The 17,418-nt window shown below is 39.5% G+C and overlaps 1 protein-coding gene across 3 annotated transcripts in view; it reads left to right on the forward strand.

Moving 5' to 3' along the window:
- Positions 1–17,418, forward strand: part of KCNJ5 (potassium inwardly rectifying channel subfamily J member 5) — a 76,398-nt gene that overhangs the window by 52,709 nt on the left and 6,271 nt on the right. The window contains exons 1-2 of one of the 3 annotated variants that reach the window (XM_063436056.1): positions 10,864–10,958; positions 15,241–16,190. In XM_063436056.1, coding sequence (XP_063292126.1) covers positions 15,254–16,190 — 937 coding nt within the window. In that variant the 5' untranslated portion in view covers positions 10,864–10,958; positions 15,241–15,253. Of the gene's footprint in view, positions 1–10,863; positions 10,959–11,807; positions 12,015–15,240; positions 16,191–17,418 lie in introns of those variants that run through there. The other 2 variants (XM_063436054.1, XM_063436055.1) reach the window with 2 other exon arrangements.

A 17,418-nucleotide genomic window follows, 5' to 3' on the forward strand; every position in this document is an offset into this window, starting at 1 on the left:
TTTTTAAGAGTCACCTTACTAGCACAAATAAATGCTAGAGGGAGTGTGGTCAGACAGGAATGTTAATCCATATCTGCTACTCCTGCCCCAAGATTACAACATATTGGCTAGAAATTCTCTGATTAATAATCTCACAGAATTTTATGTAATGTTATCCCCAAGTCTTTGTCTGTTGTAAAAACCTAAATTTGCCAAATTATAAACAAATGATGTTGGGCCACTTTCTTGTATTGGTTACCTCCATCATTTCACGGCATTGGTAATCACCCACTGCTCCATCAGTGGGTGAGGTTCTCTTGTCCGTATTCGATGATAAATTGATGTGAATCACATTGATGTGAATTATCACTTTGTGCTCCATCAAATTCAACATCTATGTTAAGACATAAATAGATGACCTGGGAGGACGATCAGAGACGTCAATACAGGCTTTAACCATGCTCCCACATGACTGAACAAGTGTTGTTGTAACATTCACTTTTTACTTTTGTTAAATATATATTTATTTTTATAACCATGTCCAGCAATTCTTTCTTAGATGTATAGTATTGTCAATGTTCCCTAGTGCTTTTTTGTTTTTGTTTCTAATATTCATATGTTATTGATTTTGTCAAATTATGCAGATTATTATTATTATTATTATTATTATTATTATTATTATTATAGTGTATGAGGTATCTAAATGAAAATATTTGAAAAGAATGTCTGCACATAAGCATTGTATGCCCACTTACAAAACATACAGTTAAATCCTATATTTCTAGAAAAAAGTGGCAAACGTCTATTGCAACTTTATCAACCTCAGGACTGCTAATGTAATGCTGCCATAAAATTCACTCTCCCCTCCCTAACTGAAGGAATAATACAACCCATTGAAACTTGCTTTACTCTTTACTTTTCTTTTTTTTTTTTTTATAAATCTTTATTTTTGTTGTGCATTATTTTTGTTGTGCATAGAATAACAGTAGGCCTTCTCATCCATAATAGCAGACGCAAGCAGAATGATAACCGGCATTATAAGTATGACATGGCATGTGTATAGACAGCACAATGTTTCAGTTTATAATAGAATGAGAGACAGTTGAGGGACAAAACATATTATAGGATACATGCTTTTCTTACTGTCTGTGGTGATAATGTAGGTTTAAGTTCAACTTTTATAGTACATGCTAGGCAAATTAAAAATTTAATGTGTATATATGAACAGGTTTAGATAGTTTAAAGCTTGTAGTACATGTTAGGCAAGCCAAAAATGTCACAATTGTATATGAACAGGCTTAGACTTATTTTAATGCAGGCAGGGTCATTTCTTAAGATGATCATTTCTTATTATTTAAAGTGAAGTAATGAAACTCGCTTACTGGGTATGTCAATGACAGCCTGTTACAAGTTCTGGCATTTAAGTAAATACTTGCAGAAACAGGTCTACCCCGTCAATTGTAGATTACAGTTAGCTAGAGTCAGGCATAGACATTTAGTAAAAAAAGGAAAATATAACGTGAGAGTGAAGGTAAGAGCTGGAGAGATAGACATATCATGGCCCCTGGGGAGTATTGCCTTTTAAAAACTCTATTTGTGCATATTGGCACAATGCACCTTCAAACTTTCGAAGTGGTCGAAGTGGAACTTCGAACTACCAAACAACTGGACCACACACAAGTGGAGTGTGCAGCCAATTTACCTCCCAGGCAGGAAGCTAAACCGCAGCCTAATTGACGAACGGCTGTGTGGTCGCCATTCGTATAGTCGAACACGTGGTGGCGGAGAGGGGAGAGGGGGAGTCTTGTTTCCAATTGGCTTGTTGCAGCAATAGGAAAGTGGCCGCCTTTCCCCTCCACTGTCTCCAGTAGGCCTCAACCTGCTGCAGCAGTTCCCGGCCGTTCCGGGTGTCGAGTTTGGTGTCTGCAGGTGCGTGCAGGCTTCCCCCATCCGTATAGTGCTTTACTCTTTGGATGAAGAGGGTGAAATGACTTTTTCAGCAGACATGCAGGCATTAAAATAGTGACTTGTGATTTCTGGCAGAGAAATATATTCCCTGTCAATCATTATTATAAGCTCCGCCCTTTACTCCTGGCAGTCAGAATAGAGAGAGCCACCTCCATCTTAGCTCCCTGTCAATCATTATTATAAGCTCCGCCCTTTACTCCTGGCAGTCAGAATAGAGAGCACAAAGAAGGGGGAATTAAACAATGTTACTATGTCTTCTCTTTATTAGCAATGTGTGCCCCATTGTGCCTGGACAGTACTGGGTTGTGATGTAATTTTCTGAAACTTTAATATAAATTTAAGAAAACTAAACATCTCGTGAAAAATGTTAATTCAAGTTATGGGTGTTTTTTAAAGTTATACATTCGAGGAACATGATATTTTCACCAAAAACAATTACCAAGTGACTTTTAAAAGTGATTTCTCCCTTCAAGGACTGCTTCCTCTTGTGTTGACAATTCTCTTGTGAAAATGCAGCAATTAGCAGCTCACATTTTATTATAAATGGTGTTTCCTCCTGTCCTGAGCTGTTGAACTTTGGCTGGGTTTCTGGGTTCACCTCGCAGGGTAAACGTCTGAGCTTAGTTGGGATTAATTGTAAAGTAAACTTTTTTCTCCAAAGTAATGTTAATACAGAGCTTAATACGGCTTAAAGGAACACTATAGTGTTAGGAATACAAATGTTTATTTCTAACGCTATAGGGTTCAAATTACCATGAAGTAAAAATGGTTAAGAAAAAAAAAAATCGAATACATCTAAATACATTTTTTACCATGAGGTCTGGAGCTCAGTAGAATGAGGCTGGAACGAGCATCCTCCTGAGACATGGTGTCTAAACCACGTCACTGAGGTACATCATTGAGTTGTACAGGTCTGGGTGCGTATCCAGTTTGAACGTTTCTACAGCATTCCACCCCTATCTACTTTATAAGTCATATCCTGTGTGATATTTACATATAATCACTTTATTTGTTTAGCAGAGATGGCTGCCAAATTGCTGTAAGGTATCAGATTTTCTTTCACTTTTTGGTTGAGCATTTGCTACACAAACCCTAGGAGCACTCGGTTGCTTAATGTAACATAAGAACTGTGGTCTTCCACACGTTGAATTCAGGGTGGGCTCTGCGCTGATATCAAAATTACAAATTGAGTTTGACAAAGTTTCGGGTTTGTAGGGTTGCAGAGGATTTATCCAAGATCGCTTTGTAGCAGAACATTTAATGGAGGTTTTTGTCTGTGAATATTGGATATGAGACCTTTCAAGGGGGGTCTAAGGATACAGTAACAAAATAGTTGGGTAGATATTATTTACTCTCTAGTAAACTACATAACTATTGTCATTTTACTGCAGCGATAGCTGGGATGGAGTAGGGGTTTTCGAAGCATTTTCATCTTAACGGCGTTTATGGAACTCGTAGTGGGACATTCACTACCATACAGCCCAAATCTCCTTCTCACAATGGAAAATCCCAACACATGGCTTTAAATGTACGTGACCTGCATGTCAGAGAGCCCTCGCATTAGCTCATAGGTCATAGTAAATGGAATAAATGGTGGAAGTGAGACAGGACTTTAGATGGACTACCAGGTACTGGAAAGGATGTGAAATGGACTGAATTGTTAAAGTTCAAGGGGGATTTTTGTGAATAGTTTTTTGTTAATTGAGAAACTATGTGGAATGATTAAACTAGTGTCAGGGGCATGCCTAAGATAATACAGAGTGTGGGTGACTGCAGAATCAAGGTTTTTAAATCCCGTCAATATTTAGGTATAGCAACAATAATCACTCCAGCATCCTGCCAGGGGAATTATTATTATTATTATATTATTTATAGAGCGCCGTCAAATTCCGCAGCGCTTTACAATGTGTGGACGAACAGACATGTAGTTGTAACCAGACAAGTTGGACACACAGGAACAGAGGGGTTGAGGGCACTGCTCAATGAGCTTACATGCTAGAGGGAGTGGGTTAAAATGACACAAAAGGTAAGGATAGTATTAGACTAGTGACAGTTGCAGAAGAGGAATCAGTTAGGAGCTATTAACAGTTTAATTGATACGCTTTTATGAAGAAGTGGGTTTTTAATGATTTTTTGAAGGAGTGGAGACTGGGTGAGCATCTAACGGAGGAGGGAAGTGAGTTCCACAGGAACGGTGAAGCCCTCGAGAAGTCTTGAAGGTGAGCATCAGAGGTGGGAGTACGGACAGAAGATAGACGTAAGTCTTCAGCAGATCGTAAGGGCCTAGACGGGACATACTTGTGTATAAGGGAGGATAGATAGGTGGGAGCAGCATTATGTAGACATTTGAAAGCAAGAACCAGAATTTTAAATTGAGCTCTATATTTTATAGGAAACAAATGTAGGGACTGACAGAAGGGTGAGGCATGGGAGGTGCGGGCGGACAGGAAGATGATGAAAAAAATGGAAGAATGAGACAGCGCTTACTTAACTTATAGGCAGCAACCTTAAAAGGAATCCCTCAAACCCTTTAAAATAAGACAAGAAAAACAATAAAAAAGGCTGCGCCACAATCAGTATTAAAAAGTCCAGTTAAAAGGCAAAAGTCCAAATATATTATCCTTACAAATGGTCTTTAGTGATGAGGTCTTCTACTATTGCAGTGGATCCACTTTATATGAAAGATAAAAAGAGAGAAGGACAACCAATGGTGCAGTATGTAAAATTCAAGTATAGACGTAAAGGAGTAATAATATAAAACTCACATTTGCCAGAGCTAATAACCAGCTCTGGGGTGAAGCGCATTCAGCGGTTTAATCCCCGCTTGTGGGATATAAATGGATTCCTCTCCGTCACTGTTGTCCAATTCTCAGATAAAAAGAGACAACCAATAGTGCTCACTGTATGGTAATATTGATAAAAGAATAAAAGAATGTACTTACAAGACAAGAGCAGACCAACTGCTCTGTGATGACAGCGTGGGTGGATTTATCCCCACCTAAGGATTTCTTTAGGTACAGGAAACTTCCAAAGATGTATTTCAGAGGTTTTACATAAAACCAATAAAAGGTGAATAAGATAATACTAAAAAGCCAGGGTAAAATAGATTATGTGTCTATAAAAAAGGTAATTGGCACAATAAAATGACCAAAAATACTTTAATATATATAAAAGAACACAATATTAGATATCCATAACGCGTTTCGTCAAAAAGACTTTTTCAAATGGAATTTTATTGTTTTTCGGGACAGGAAGATGAGCCTCGCCGCCACATTCATTATGGACTGTAACGGCGCAAGTTGGGAGCACGTAAGAGGGAAATGCAGAGGTGACACTTTCCGGGTGAGCTAGTGGTGCTCATATTTGAAGAACAATACACATGTTTTGGGAACTTCCAATGTAACGTGTCTCTGTACATTATCCATAGAAACAGGACACTGCACCCAAAATGTTTGTAGTTTTATTTTTCTGAGGATAGCCAATCTGGCCACATTACTTTTATTTAGGAAGCATTCTACCAGCCTGACATGTCCCTTCTCTGGCCTATTATTGCACATTTGGTTTCATTAGTCACATTCCATATCTGGGCCACCATGTCTTACTTGTAAAGCGCCTGTGAAATGTGACTTACCAGAAATTATTGTAACGCCCGATTATCCCACCAGGTGGAGCTGTTTGACTCAGTGTTTATTATGCCAGCGCTAATTACCTTGTTCAGTATGCGTTAATTGATTAAATGATGGTTTGCTCTGGTTATGCAGATGTTGGACAGCAAATAAATTGGTCATTGCAGGTCTCCTTTTTTTTCATTTTATTTTTTTTAATATGCTTCAAATATACAAATGTGTGATCTATTGTTGTTAAATTTATAAACCTAGTTTGGTATAGGTAGGTAGAGATTAGATCAGGCTTCCCCAAACGCCGGCCCTCCAGATGTCGCTGAACTACAACTCCCATGATTCTCATCCTATATAGTTCATTCATAGAATCATGGGAGTTGTAGTTCAGCAACATCTGGAGGACCGGAGTTTGGGTAAGCCTGGAGTAGATATTTGAAACTTTATCCAGAAGACTTTTCATGGACTCTCTCTCTGCTTCTAAAGATAAAAAGTCAATGTTTTTCTTCTAAAATCTAATGTGTTTTATATTGCTTTGTATTGTATCCCAAAATTCCAGTGCCAGTCTTGTATTGTTAGTGTTTGCAATCCGGCTGCCATTACAGGTGGGATCAGACTGATTTGCGAAAGGTATTCATTCCGTTGTAATGACATGAATCCAGTTTGAGACCGGTTTTGACTGCTAACAACGTGGCAATTAAAAGGAACCTACAGAGTAACCATCGTTATTTTAGAACTAGGACTCTAGATTCCTTTCTTTCCACTGCCATTGCTCAATAAAATTACATTAAATGATTACTCCTCTGGTGATGTCCGAAGCTCCCTCTATTGGACGACAGCAGCTAGAGGTGGATTTAACCCTGAAATGTAAATATTAGTTTCTTTAAAAACATAAATCTATGCAGTGTTTTATGATGCAGGGTTAAAAGGAAGGAACCATTGCAATACGATGACATGATATAGTCTGGGTGACTATAGTGTTCAATTCTCAGTGTTTGTGTCCTACATGTTTAATGTTTCCTGTTTGCTTAGAAAATATGAGGAGCTCAATGCCATGGGATTGTATACATTGCACAAGTCCATTTCGAGTAAAATACTTTGGTAAATAAGGAAGAAACTGCACAATTGTGTGCGAATCCGACACAGTACCAACATACACAGTGCAGGTTGGCTAGAGTTTGCTGTGAATCCTGTATTAATATTAATATAATAAATATGACTTGCCTTCTAATTTGTGCTGTCACTGATCATCAAAGTGGGATTGTCCCACCATTGAGTAAACTGCATTGAGAACTTCCCATAACCTGATGCTCCGTTTTCCTATGTTTATTTGAAATATTTAGCCAGTGACGTCACAATTCTGTCCTGCGTGCACAGCCAGCGCTGAGAAATATTGTACCAGTTTATTGTCTTCCAGAGCTGTGTTCGATGGCAGGAAAGGGCACCATTTCTGCGGATCTTTGGAGCCAAGATTAAGGTTCCCAGTATCAGGACAGAACTGTGGGTTTCTACTTTTAATTTAAATTTTCAGGCCTCGCAATAATAACATATGTGCTAATTATAGGGGTAACCCAATATTGTGACCGTTAACCCTTAACTTCCCTATAAACTCCATTTAATTTCTCTATGTTCAATCTGGGGCTTCCCAAGCATCACTCCATCTATGACCAATATGCGATGCATGGCAAGTTAATACACGCTCCCCTATGCAGGTAACTTACTGCTCAAATATTGTGTAACTTTCATTTCCCTATCGTCCCCCAGAGCCATCCAATCCTGTCCAGCAATACCAGCCTAAAGTTGGGCTGGGCGAGACACTCTGCACTATAACCACTAATAAACTATTGTGAGCTTATTAATGGGACCCTAAAGGGGCAGTCTGAGCACCATAATTACTACATTATCTGAAGGGAAGTTGCATAATGTCAGATGATGTATAGGAACACACCAGGCAGAAGAGGACTGATTTTAAAATATATTATTGAGATAACAAGCAAAACTAATAATCCAAAAATATGCTTTCAAAAAATTACACATAAACACAAACTCTGAATTTCTCTTCTTTGCTGCAGATCTTTAACTCATGCGATGGGGGGCCATGGATGGGATTGTTCTTTTAAACGTGTTTATTTTCTTGAACCTCAACAAGAATGAGATTTATATTCAGCGCTTACAAAGTTAAACACATTTATGGGTATCTGAAGTTCCTGAGCAATTTCATGGAATAGTTCCTGGCATTGACCCTGGTTCGGAAACCAGCGATCCTGATATGACCCAGTGCCCTCAAAGTGTGCCTGTCCTCTGGTTATCAGTGTTGCAGTGTGACGTCTATCACAAACACCACATTAAGCTGCTGGACCATTGGTGTCTGGGATTGTGGCAATCTGCAAACTGACACTAAACTGCTGTGTAGCCGTTAACCATTTAAACACCAGCATCTTCATTAACTGTGCCATGTCAGGATCAAACCAAGTAAACCGGAGACAAAATAAGTGTCATTTCTAGTGGATCACTGTTCATGTGTTTAGTGTATGAATGTGTGCGTGTGTATAACTGTACACATGTTTAGTGTGTGTGTGTGTATAATTGTACACGTGTTTACTGTGTGTATTTGTGTGTGTACATGCTCCAGGACGTTACAGTTGAAGTGTTATTTGTTTATTTATCAATTTGTACACTTTAGCTCACACTTACAGAATGTGATGTGCGGCTAATTAATACACTAAAAGTTGGTTCTTTATGTTTATTAGCATTTTAGCTCAGTCCTGCAGTCTTCAGATCGTACCCTGACAGACCATAGCTTATCTGGTGAATTCTCATGTTGGTAAATAACCCTGTGTGTGTCCATAATTCTCCCAGAATACCCCGTGACAGGTAGCGGTGTCTGTATTTCAGATTTCTCTGTTTCTGTTGGCTCACTTTGATGGTCTGTGAGTGTTACAATATGAATTAATCAATGTCCAGGCAGGAGAATCTATTTCACATGTTTGGGGCTCGTACGCTCGGTGCTCGGTGACCAAGAAATATTTATTCAGACATGTACCGGGGAAGTGATAATACAGTCTGCGTATTTTCAAATCTAGCTATTTACTAAAGACGACAGCTAAGCAGGGCAAGCATTAGGTTTTCAGGGGCCCTGTGTGACCCCACTATTGCTGATATAATGCGTGAGCCGTGGTTCCACAACTGTAACTGCTCTTTCTAAGGTGGGGGACTGCAGGGGTGGGTAACATAGAGGGGTATATAAATTCACACATACAGAGCTGCTACTGCAAAACACACAACTAAGCTAAATAAACCAGAAACAAATGTGTGTGTGTGTGTTTGTATACATATACTGAACAAAATTATAAACGCAACACTTTTGTTTTTGCCCCCATTTTTCATGAGCTGAACTCAAAGATCTAAGACTTTTTCTATGTGCACAAAAGGCCTATTTCTCTCAAATATTGTTCACAAATCTGTCTAAATCTTCTCCTTTGCCGAGATAATCTATCCAACTTACAGGTGTGACATATCAAGATGCTGATTAGACAGCATGATTATTGCACAGGTGTGACCTATCAAGATGCTGATTAGACAGCATGATTAGTGCACAGGTGTGGCATATCAAGATGCTGATTAGACAGCGCGATTATTGCACAGGTGTGGCATATCAAGATGCTGATTAGACAGCATGATTATTGCACAGGTGTGGCATATCAAGATGCTGATTAGACAGCGCGATTATTGCTATTGATAGTAGAGAGTGCGTAGAGCTTTAGATGGTCTTACATATACCCCTTAGGAGTTTAAAAAAATGACAACACTGCAAGAAATGGAAAAAAAAATGTCCTGTGGATCACCTTTGCTGCTGTAAAAGAAGGGTTGGATCTCCTTTATTGATACATATGCTTTTATACTAGGTGGCAGGTCCAGGCACCTAAAAAGGTGAGAAGCAAACTGTGCATTTAGATACCTGTTGCTGTTACGTTAATACACTAGGGCTGGTGTGTTTCCTTTTCTATGAGGATATTGATTGGATAAACATCACTAGAACAGGTTGAGTGTCACTTTAGTACACTAATGCTGGAGTGACCTGAGCATATGCATACTGGGCTCTCTATGTGAGTGGATCCTTTTTTATAAGTCCGCTGACTTATTTATTATGTTATTACACTATATGTGTCTTTTTTTTTATTCATTTCTTGCAGTGTTTTAATGTTTTTAACATCTAAGGGGTAAGTGTAACGCCATCTATATTTTTTACCATTATAGTAACTACTGCATAATAGGTGACCCATTGAGTAGGTTGAGCATCGGCGTATACGACAGCGTGTTCCAGGTCCTGCTAATACCCAGCAATTTCGCACAGTGGGCCAACATTCCACAGGCCACAATCAACAACCTAATCAACTCTATGCGATGGAGATGTGTTGCACTGCATAAGGCAAATGGTGGTCACACCAGATACTGACTGGTTTTCGGACCTTCCCCCCCCCCCCCCCCCCCCCCGTGTCCCGTGATAGGGTAAAACTGCACATTTTAGAGTGTCCTTTTATCGTGGCCAGCCAAAGGCACACGTGTGCAATAAATACGCTGTCTAATCCACATCTTTAATTTGCTACACCTGTGAGGTGGATGGATTATCTCGGCAAAGCAGAAGTGCTCACTAACAGATTTAGACAGATTTGTGAACAATATTTGAGAGAAATAGGCCTTTTGTGCACCTAGAAAAAGTCTTAGATCATTGAGTTCAGCTCATGAAAAATGGGGGCAAAAACAAAAGTATTGCGTTTATAATTGTGTTCAGTCTATGTTTGTGTGTATATATATTTTTTCCCCCACCACAACTCTTTTGGTATGTACTTAACCAGTAACGCCAAGCCTCGATAGCAAGCCAGTAACCAACCTCATGCTGATGAGTTGCATTAACAAGAAACAGCTATCCATGAGTGGTTCACTGGCTTTGCATCTCTTCCTGAGTTGTTTCAAAGCTGCTGTATACAGCAGACACATACTCCAAGGAATCCACGTATAAAGTGGAATTATGAGGCAAAAATGTGGTTCCTTGTTGAGCTCATTTGCATATGCCTACCCAGAATCCCTTGCAGTAGTGAGAGCACTGTTAAAGTGAGATTCATGTGGGGAAAGCAAGTGGTATGGCTTGACTGGTGTGTGTATTTTTGTTTAGCAATGTATTTATATTTTTATTTTTTCTTATTTAGTTGTATCAAGATTTCAAGGATGGCATCAAGCTCTGATTGTCTTTTATTCTGATTTCTAGGTAGCAAAGCGCCTGGAAACGGCATAGTTGGTCTCTTTAAAAACTGAGCACGTCTGGATTTTTTTACACTTTACACAAATATGAGGATTGCAGAAGCTCCTCAACTGTCGCGGGAAATCCACCAATCGGTCAGTGATGGAAAAATTGTTCAGAAAGAAAGAGTGACATTTAGAACTTTTAATTTTTTTAATATACGTTGTAAGAAACAAATTTGTGTAAAAAAAATTAAATCCAATTGAAACTGAATAATAAAATGATGGAAGACATGGAATAAAGAATATCGTGGTGAAGATAATGGAATATGTAAGGGCTAATAGGAAAAACACCTAAAAACCTTAAACTTAATAAAAGTACAATGTACATAAATATCTACAACCCTCTAATATATAGGAAAAGGTCTAAGGAGCCAGAGTTTCTTTATATATATATATATATATTTATCTTACACTTTTCTCCCCCTCATTTGCCTCCGGTAGAGTCACTTTATTTTAATTTTTTTATTAGTAAATCTCTCTTCCATGGTGTGTGAGAAACGTTTATTTTGACACAAAGCATGGAATTGCTGCTCGTACACACGCTGCTTTTAAGACTAATATGGATTTTTAATTACTTGGGGACGTTTGCTTTTCTTGGCTGTCAGTTTTCTCAAAATAGATACCGTTCTGACAAAGATTAGATGTTTCACAGACACAGCTGATATTGTATCACACAGCAAGCTCCGCTCTGTGATCACAAATTCTATAAAATATAGGAAACGCAGAGAGATAGTGGGAGCATTTTGCCGTCTTTTGCTCTCCCCTTCATTAAATAATATTAATCGCTATAAGCCAGTCTAGCTCCTCGCATTACACGTGTCCCACCCCCAGCTCATCCGGAGTGAATGCATCCGATTCAATGAGAAGAAATGAATGGCCGCTTGCTATCGGAGACCCTCTCCCCCTCCTCCTATTCCCAGCCCTCTCTCCTCCTCTGTAACCTTGTTGCACATGGCGATGTGATAATGTGGTGTGTGCTCTCTGGCCGTGAAGGAGTTAACACTTGTCACTGGAGACAGAGATAGCTAGGAGCCGAGCAGAGGGACCAGGAGGACGGGAAGGACCAGTGAATTACCAACGAGTCGCTCCCTGACTCCCAAAACATGTCTGTCCCTCTACACATGCACCTGTGAGCCCTCCACTCAACACGTATGTTGAACCAGTTTTGTTTTGTTTTTCCGCTGTGTGTCGTTTGAGAAGTGTTGTGTGTCCTGTGTACTTGCCAACATTTGGGCAGCGGGTGTCTAATAGATGTCGGGTCCCTTTGGTTTGGGACTGTGTACGTCCTGTACATATGACCTATAACAAGACATTTTAAACAAAATGTTCTGTTTAAATTATTTTTTTAAAGTGTGTGTGTATATAAAATTTAATTTAATGTCGTCCACAGTAACATGAAAATATGACGTGTCTTATACGGTGCAGGGCCATATATAGCACTTTAAATGTGTCCTCTATTCGGGATGTAAGTGGTCTCAGCTGTCTGTCAGAACAAAAAAAATCATCCATTTATCTTTACTGTGTAATACATACTGAGCTCTTTATCACTGTGTCGTAGGGCTTTGTGTCTCTTTACCTAGACGAATATATATTTTTTAATCTTTTCGCTCCCTTTGCAATTTTCTGATTCTAGTCCATATATTATATTTTAATTACCCGAACCACACCCAACCCCTTTATTAGTCCTGTAATCCTAGTATATCAATAAATAGAGGCAACCGTAAAAAATGCCCAAATAATCTAAAACATGCCTCTTGCTACAGTATCTTTTTAGGAAAATAATGCCATCCCAGAGTTCTAGAGACTCCGTCTTCTAAGTTTATCTGATGTCTTCAGGAACCCACTATAATACAAATATATATTAGCAAACGTGATTATTGTGTTATTACAAAAATGACCCCAAACAGAGAGAGAGAAAAAATGAGGGAGAGGAGAAGAGAAAAGGTAGAAATTTAGAAAAATCCACTCCGTGAACACATGGAACAAATCTATGGAACCGAGGATGGTATCTCCACGATGACCAAATGTTGTCGCATTGTTAAAGCATTGTTCTTTATTTCATCTTTATTGAGCAGAAAAGGGCATAACGTATACAGTATAGATATTGGCAAAAAGACATTACTTGGATTTCATCTTCTTCACATTTTAAATAATTTAAAAAATATATTAATGTTTAAGAAGTTTTGTCTAGCACTGTTTGTTCTGAGTGCCGTTTGGGGTAGATGAGGTGTAATACACAAGGAATGAGCAAATTCTGGGGAACTAAAGAGAACAAATATGTCTTACTGTCCCCCAGGAATGAGAGTTATGCGGGCCATGGCCCCCTCACCATTAACTACTCAGAGACTAGGCCCCCCCAGATTGCTTTGTTATGGAGGGAGATGGGGGGCTTCAGATGAAAATGTTGGGTATTCCCTGAAAGCCCCCATAGACAGTCTCGCTTGCAGCTCGGAAGAATCGGAGGAGTTTAATGGAGCCTTGTGTTACTGTTGGATCAGGTGTAATAGGGATGGTAACTGGGCGTACAAGAGCATTTTACAGGGTAACAGTCTGGTTAATCACCACATGATGTAATCAGGAACTTTCTATTCTGCGATCACATGCGAACATTGTCCAGATATTTCACGGATCACAGTTTAGCAAATAAATCATTGTTCCAGCTTATGGAGTATCACTCTAACATCCCTGGAAAGGTTCGAGGGATTATTGCAATGTGTTTGTGGTCCCCGATTGTGATACACTATGTCACATGCAACAGTCGCTTTCACGGACTGGACCAAAACCTGTATTTAATGCTCTTTTTCTGTATTCTGGTTCTTCAACCGTGACTAATTTTAGAATATAAATGAACCCCCCCTAAAGCGCTACAAATTTGTGAAATGAAAGGTACATATCACAAACACAAATACTAACCACAGCCTGCAATTACTGAGCGGGCACCGGCCGCTGATTGCGATTTAATTTAATTTGTTCCTTTTGTTTGCTGTAGGAATTAGTAGTTTGACAGCCTCCTATTACCATCCAACGCTGTTAATGCAATCTTCTAGCCCCCGAATGGAGTATAGCGGGTGGCAAGGCAGCACCTAAACACTTAATACTTAGTAACAAACCAGTTAAAGGGTTTCCGAATGATATTTGGGAATAGAAGCCTACATAGAATGTTTATTTTCTCTGTGCAGGTAAGAATTGGCACAAATGTTTTCCGGACGTTTAGGGGGTTGAAGGAAACCGGCATTAACTAGAATAACCAATCTGCAGCCTTTCCAACGAAACCAACTCATGTCAGACCAGCAGGAGAAGAGAAAGTATTGGACTCACAAAACCGTTCTATAAAAAAGTTTTGAATATTATGCCAAGCAAACGCGCATTTTGTATCCTGGCAAATCCACTGTCTGCGTGCGTCTTCAAGCATTGGTCCAATAGGTATTTTCTAAAATAAACTTGATTTATTTTATTATGATGTTCACTGCAGATCTGACATGGTTAGTGCTTGTCTCTAAGACCTGCGCTATCGACCAAACCTCAAACTGTGACGCGAACTGCAAATCTTGGGTCCAGGTAGAAGTTTATATTGAGCATTTTTTACATTCTATATTTTAACCAAAACTTTCAAATGAATCTGCCAGTTCTCGAAAGTTCTTTTTTAAGTGATTAACTCCAAGAAAGTTCAGAAACAGATGTGAAATGTATCTGCTGCACAGTGTAGGCTTTTAGCACAGATCTGTGTCAATCAGCGCCCTCGCATCTCCAAGTAGAGGGCTGTAGGCACTGTGTGAGTTCTGGCCTGAGTGTACGATCAGGATGTAGTGATTTGAGGCAATATACACAGACTGTGTGTATAGATAGTAAACAGCAGATGATGCTTTCTGAGATTAATATTTTTTTTTAAAATGCCTACAATAAATCTCTAACCAGGTAACCAACAGACTGTTAAAAAGGGCAAATCGGTTTGCTTCTGTGCATGTTAAACACAAATATTATATGTCTTTTACTGATTGAAATCTTGGGAAATGTGACTTATAAACGTGTTGTAGTAGCAGGATACTGGAGATTGGATTTACAATTGATTGAGAACAGCTGCAATGCCAGACATTAATTGAATTTTTCTTGAATGGGCTCACATTATTCCTGTATTTCTCCAATAAATCCTTCCACATCTAATCTGATTTCACTTTGGAGCTTCTTGTGGTTCAACTGAGAACAGGTTTGCCTCGGATATCTAGGGAATTGTGGTTTTGAAATTAAAAATATGTTGTGTTTTGGGCTGCTGCGTGTCTGTTTATGATGTGCCAATTGTTCTTTAACCCTTTACTTCGGTACAATAATATCTCACTCTGTATTCATTTTCAAATTTTCTTTGTCTTCTCATCTTCAGATTCACCTCTGACATGGCCAGGGATTTAAGAGTTCCTATGGACCAGGACATACAGGTTAAAATTTCCCCCAGAGAAATTAAGAAGTTGCCCAAACGGGCTCGAGAGGACTCATCAATGACCGGTGATCGATCTCATTTCCCGGCCGACCCAAAAAAGCCACGACAGAGATATATGGAAAAGGACGGCAAATGCAATGTGCACCACGGAAATGTCAAGGAAACCTACCGCTACATTACTGATCTGTTCACGACCCTTGTGGACCTCAAATGGCACATCAGCCTGTTCATCTTCACACTTGTGTACACAGTCACATGGCTGTTTTTTGGCTTTATCTGGTGGTTCATTGCTTATCTCCGTGGGGACTTGGAGCATATAGGAGACAAAAGTTGGGTTCCTTGCGTAGAGAATCTTAATGGCTTTGTCTCTGCTTTCCTCTTTTCTATTGAGACGGAGACGACGATTGGCTATGGTTACCGCGTGATTACAGAGAAGTGTCCTGAAGGAATTGTCTTGCTGCTGGTTCAGGCCATCTTGGGCTCCATTGTTAACGCACTCATGGTGGGCTGCATGTTTGTAAAGATAAGTCAGCCTAAAAAACGTGCAGAAACCCTAATGTTTTCCAATAACGCAGTGATTTCTTTACGAGATGAGAAGCTATGCTTGATGTTCCGCGTAGGCGACCTGCGCAGTTCCCACATTGTGGAGGCCTCCATCCGCGCCAAGCTCATTAAGTCTAAACAGACCAAGGAAGGAGAGTTCATACCTCTTAATCAGACTGATATCAATGTGGGCTTTGACACAGGTGACGACCGTCTCTTTCTGGTCTCCCCTCTGATTATTTCACATGAAATAAATGAGAAAAGTCCCTTCTGGGAAATGTCGCGCATGCAGCACGAGGGAGAGGACTTTGAGATTGTTGTAATCCTCGAAGGAATGGTAGAAGCTACAGGTAAGACATTTGGGCCTGTTATATGGGGAGAAAATGCCTTTCACCCTTTCTATAGTCAGGGAATACTCATTAAAAGGACACTCCAGGTACCAGCACAGGTTTTGGCCAGATATCCATGCTGACATTTTCTCTACATTCCGTTCTCTTTAATTTAAAATAATTTAGCACGAAAAAAGTTTCTGCAGATAACCCTGCCCATAGGCATGTGCATGAGGGGAGCAATGTGTTCGCAGTGACACCCTAACGTACGGCACTCAATTCTCCATTTATTGAGAGTTCGAAAGAGTTCATTCTCCGGCTGAAGGTGAAGATTATCATATTTTGCATATCTGCTCAATACATTATCATATTTTGCCATCGTCCATTGCTTTTCAAACTCCCCAGACAGAAAATGCTACAGGCAGAGAGTGCGCTGACAGAAATGAACACGGTCTGTGATTTAAAAAAAACCGCCTGACCCGAAGTGCGTAAAGAACGATAGCAGAAAGAGTGGGGAAAGTAGGTGAATGATTTCTTCCAAATTCCAACCTTTGTGAATTTTTAAAAAAATAAAATGGTATGTTCTATCATAAAGCATATTTTTTCGATATATGAAACCTTTTTAGTGACGGTCATTCTTAAAGTGGTAAGTGGGGAGTAGGTTAGCGCTAATAATATATAAAAGGCAGCAACCTTACAGAGGGTCACCCTCTAACCCTCTGGGATAAGGATGTACAGGTAAATGGAGAGAAAAGGCTGCGCCAAAAATGACCTAAAAATACAGTAAAATAAGTCCCAATAAAAGTGAACAAGTAAAACGAAGGATAAATGTCAATGTTTGTTGTACTGGATACACTGGTAGAGTGTTCTCTCTTCTTGTGATGCTTTGAATCCTCCCGTGATATGTAAAATATAAAAGGGAAAAGGACCAATTGTGCAGGTTGTGGGGTACGTAGTAGGTAAAAAATAAAATGTAAAGAACTCACATTTGCATGAGCTATAACCAGCTCAAGTGGAATAGGCGTTCTGCAGTATAATCCCTGCTAGTAGGATATCACGGAAATCTGGTCCACTTTGGGTCTGGTGCTGTCCAATTCTCAGGAGAAGGGAGAGAAATATATAGACAACAGATAGTGCTCTCCGAAGATAAAATGTGGTATAGATGCAAAACAATAGTAAATATACTCACAGTGTAAAGTGCAGATGACACTGCACTTGAGATATGGCGTGGGTGGTATAATCCCCACCT

This window comes from Pelobates fuscus, chromosome 11, assembly GCF_036172605.1.
Source record: "Pelobates fuscus isolate aPelFus1 chromosome 11, aPelFus1.pri, whole genome shotgun sequence".
Classification (NCBI taxonomy): domain Eukaryota; kingdom Metazoa; phylum Chordata; class Amphibia; order Anura; family Pelobatidae; genus Pelobates; species Pelobates fuscus.